The sequence below is a fragment of the Ursus maritimus genome, unplaced genomic scaffold, assembly GCF_017311325.1.
Source record: "Ursus maritimus isolate PB19 unplaced genomic scaffold, ASM1731132v1 scaffold_5, whole genome shotgun sequence".
In the NCBI taxonomy this organism is placed as follows: Eukaryota; Metazoa; Chordata; class Mammalia; order Carnivora; family Ursidae; genus Ursus; species Ursus maritimus.
Window position 1 is genome coordinate 52995537 of NW_024426663.1, and position 4385 is coordinate 52999921.

The 4385-nt window shown below is 46.2% G+C and overlaps 1 protein-coding gene across 1 annotated transcript; it reads right to left on the reverse strand.

The window, feature by feature from the left end:
- Window positions 1–493: 493 nt before the first annotated feature.
- On the reverse strand, window positions 494–4017 carry LOC103663739 (protocadherin beta-2). The gene has a single exon (XM_008691496.2). It carries the CDS (start codon window positions 4015–4017, stop codon window positions 1621–1623), a length of 2397 nt encoding a protein of 798 aa, XP_008689718.1. The 3' UTR covers window positions 494–1620.
- Window positions 4018–4385: the final 368 nt, after the last annotated feature.

A 4385-nucleotide genomic window follows, 5' to 3' on the forward strand; every position in this document is an offset into this window, starting at 1 on the left:
TGACTTATCCAAGATCCTACTAAGGATTAGCAGTGCTCTACACTGCTAATCTCAAAAGGAAACCTTTAGAATTCATATAATTTTAATAGCACAGCTCATGCAAATAAACATAAAATGATATAAGAATTTAAATATAGGCTGAAGAACATTAAGAATTAAAAATGTGTTTTAATGTATGGATCTGAAATTGCACTGCAAGAAATAAAGTTGGATGAATCATTTAGGGAATTACACAAGGAAATTTAAATTATAAAATCAAAAACACAATTTCCCCATATATATCCCTTAAGCTAGAAGGCAGGAGAGGAGACTCAAATTAATCAGGAAGAGAGAGAGACACCAGAGACTGATAACTGCATAATCTTTCAATAACAGTAATCAGGTTAATTTAGTAACCAAAAATTATATATGTAATTCCTTATGCATCAGAGAGCATTTAATTCCAGCAAAATTTTGTTCTCTGAGTATTTTAGTGTCTTTAAATATCAGAATATCACAGGGTGAAATAAAGACACTTTCTTTCAATCATTTATTCAAAACTTTTATTAAGAACCTATAATCCTCCAGTTACTGTGCTAATCATACAATAAATGGGGAGCTATTGAGAAACATATTCAAGAACCTAAAAAGAAAAAAAGCTTTGAAAACCATAGGAAACCGAAAAGGGAAAAATAGAAGTAGTCACGGGCTTATTTCCAAAGGAATCATAAATGCTCCAAAATTTTTGAAAAATGCAATGCCAAACTAATATTTGAAGTTTCTAAAATTTGGTCAAGAACAAAGACTTAGATTTATTTCCTCATATCTCTTGGATTTTAAGGATGTGCTCAAAGTTAACAGATGGGTTGTAATTTGCTAAAACTGGTAACTTTTAAAGGGGAATTGAAATGAGCAGATGTTTAAAGAAAAATTTTTTTAATAGAAAGCATGAGGAACTACATGGCTTTAAAAACAACTGGACACATGCTATTTATTTAACTACATTTGAGAATATTAGTAGTTGACTGAGCACTTTTGATGTGAATGGTTTGTAGAATCCAGCAGTCAAGGTTGTCACAATCTCTAAGGAATCATAATCTTCACTTATGGACTCTTTAAGGAAGTACATATTTAGAAAAATGTGAGATGTTGCTTTGTTATTGATGAATACGCATATATTAATGGTTTTAGTCAACATGAGCAAACAGAATAGAAGTTATACTAGTCTAAAAGAACATACAAACACAAATATTCTGGGTTGGAAAAAGAATAAGCTTGTGTAGCGATTGCAAACATTTAAAAAGATGTTTTAAATTTTAAGTTCTGCAAAATTACCTAGGAACTGTGCAAGATGAGTTTGGAAAAAGGTGGTCTAACTTAAAAATTAAAGACTTCCGAAAATACAAAATTTACTTTCACACTTTAAGTTGAATTAAGTTACACTGAGACTAATCGACAAAAAGAAAACAAAGGAAATTTGCATTCCTTATACCACAAATGAACACCTTTAGAAACACCAGTAACATGCACTAAATTGGAATAGGATAGCTACTTACCAAATAGAACCCCAATGACCAAGGCAGTAAGAAAGGACTTTCCACAAATTAACTGAGACTAGGCTCAGTAGACCCGTATTAATACTTAATTGAATTCAAAGTTATCCCTGAAATTGGGGTTTCCTTCACTAATCCTCTCCTCACCCAGACCAAGGAAACTGGGGATAATGGGCTTGAGGAACTTGAACTCGCCGGTCCCTGAGCCTCCCCTCAGACACACCTCATACTGGTAGCTGTGGGACAGGGTCCCCGTGCCGCTGACGTCCACCAGGTGGCCCGCAAACGGGCCCTCGGGCACCGAGCAGCCGCCCCCCGACGCCGCCCGGCTCCGCCTGCACAGCCGCACCGCCACGAACACCAGCACCGACACCAGGAAGAGCGACGACACCGACGCCAAGGCGATGACCAAGTAGACGGTGAGCGGGTCGGCCCGGGCCTCGGCCGCCGCCACGTCCGGCAGCGGCAGGTAGGGCTGCGAGAAGCCGTCCACCAGCAGCACGTGCAGCGTGACGCTGGCCGACAGCGGCGGCTCGCCATTGTCCTTGACCAGCACCAGCAGCCTGTGCTTGACGGCGTCGCGCTCGCTCAGCAGCCGGGCCGTGCGCACCTCGCCGTTGTGCGCCCACACGCCGAACAGCCCGGGCTCCGTGGCCTTGAGCAGCTGGTACGACAGCCAGGCGTTCTGGCCCGAGTCGCCGTCCACCGCCACCACCTTGGTCACCAGGTAGCCCGCCTCGGCCGCCCTGGGCACCAGCTCGGTGCAGGGCGCCGAGCCGTTCTGCAGCGGGTACAGCACGAAGGGCGCGTTGTCGTTGGCGTCCACCACCAGCACGCGCACCAGCGCCTGGCTGCTGAGCGCGGGCGAGCCGCGGTCGGCCGCGCGCACGCCGAACTCGAACGCCTGCAGCGCCTCGTAATCCAGCGCCCTGAGCGCGAACAGCTGCCCGTTGTCCGCGTTGATGGACACCAGCGAGACCAGGGGCAGGTGCGGGTCGTGGGGCGGCAGTAGCAGCGAGTAGGTGACCTGGGCGTTGGCGCCCGCGTCTCTGTCGGTGGCGCTCACGCTGCCGATGTGCAGGGCGGGGCTGTTGTTCTCGCGGACCCGCAGGGTGTAGGAGCTTTGGCTGAAGGCGGGGGCGTTGTCGTTGACGTCGGACACCGTCACCGTTAAGTTGTGCTGGGTTTTCAGCCTGGGGGTCCCCAGGTCGGTGACGGTGATGGTGATGTTGTACTGGGCTCTTGTCTCTCGGTCCAAAGCTGTGTTTGTCACGAGGGTGTAAAAATTCTCAACAGAAGGTTTAAGGAAGAAAGGAAGATCATCTTGAATGGAGCAAACCATTCTTCCATTGTCTCCCGAGTCAGGATCCGAAACCCTGAATACAGCAATTATGGTCTCCTGCAAGTTTTCTGGGATATGATCGATAAATGTTGACATAATCAGTTCCGGAGGGTTGTCATTCAAATCCATCACTTGGACAAACACCACGCAACTTCCAGAAAGGCCTCCACCGTCCTTCGCCTGAATATTTAATGTATAAGTCTGAGTGGATTCGAAATCCAGTTTCTGTGTTAAAAAAAGTTTTCCTGACTTTGCATTTATTTGAAAAGTTTTGCGAATATCTTCAGAGGCTTGGGAAAATACATAAGATATTTCTCCATAGGTTCCAATGTCCAAATCGCTAGCAGAGACTGTGGCAACCAGGAATCCAATGGGACTGTTTTCCAGAACTTGAACCTCATAAAACCGCTTTGCAAACTCGGGCGCGTTATCATTGACGTCTAAGACTTCAATGCGAACCAAGGCAGTGCCAGTCCTGGGTGGAGTCCCGCCATCGAGCGCTGTGAGAGTTAACCTGATCTCAGCCTGTTCTTCTCGATCCAGTGCTTTGTCCAGCACCAGCTGTGGTAATATGCCGTCAGGACTGTCTTGTAATGTAAGACGGAAATGGGAATTGGGGCTGACTGTGTAACTTTGGAGACTGTTGCTTCCTACATCTAAGTCCTGGGCGCGTTCTATTAGGAATGTAGTTCCAGGAGTGATACTTTCTGAAATTTTCAAAATTATTTCTTTATCTAGGAAAACCGGGGAATGATCATTTATATCTCTAATCCGTAGCTCGGCCTGAAAAAACTGCAAGGGATTTTCCAATAACACCTGGAAAGGTAGCACGCATGGCTCGGCAAGGCCGCACAGCTCCTCCCGATCCAGTTTCTCATTTAACAACAAATCCCCTGTCTGCCTATCAAAATGCAGACGCGTTTTTTTCCCTTTGGAAATGACCCGAGCCCCCCGGGCAGCTAGCTCATCTACTTCCAGCCCCAGATCTTTTAACAAATTGGCCACAAAGGAGCCACTCTCCATTTCCTCAGCCACTGAATAGTGCCTAGGCTCGGTAGCAGCCTGAGCCATGCCCAGCAAAACAAAGAATATCAAGACTTGCCTTTGTTTCAGAAAGCGTTCTTTTCCCTCTCCGGCCTCCATCGCTTTCCCGTATCCCAGCAAACGTGACCCAGTTTCAGCTCGTGTTGTGGCGGACTCTTATCATCTAGTGTCTCGCAGGTACTGGGTAAGTGGAGACGCCCAAGGTCCTGATTTCCCGGAGCAAACACCTTAGAAAGCCTCCCCTTCCTGCTTGCTTCTTTAGCAGAGCATCTGGCTTAAGGAGCGCCCGCTGGTAGCTTTCTTCGTTCTACTTTTAATGCTGCAGCGCCACCCTGCGTCCTTTCCGAGTGTTTATTTTATCCAAACATTACATCCTATTCCTTTCTTTTCAGACCGATGGCAATCTAAGTGGAATATTTTCACCTAGTGTCTCAACGTCTTATCTGCATTTCCAAAGACTTATTTTC

Bases quoted from the DNA above. Each gene is read 5' to 3' on its own strand.
- LOC103663739 (XM_008691496.2), bottom strand. From the start codon at position 4,017: ATGGAGGCCGGAGAGGGAAAAGAACGCTTTCTGAAACAAAGGCAAGTC.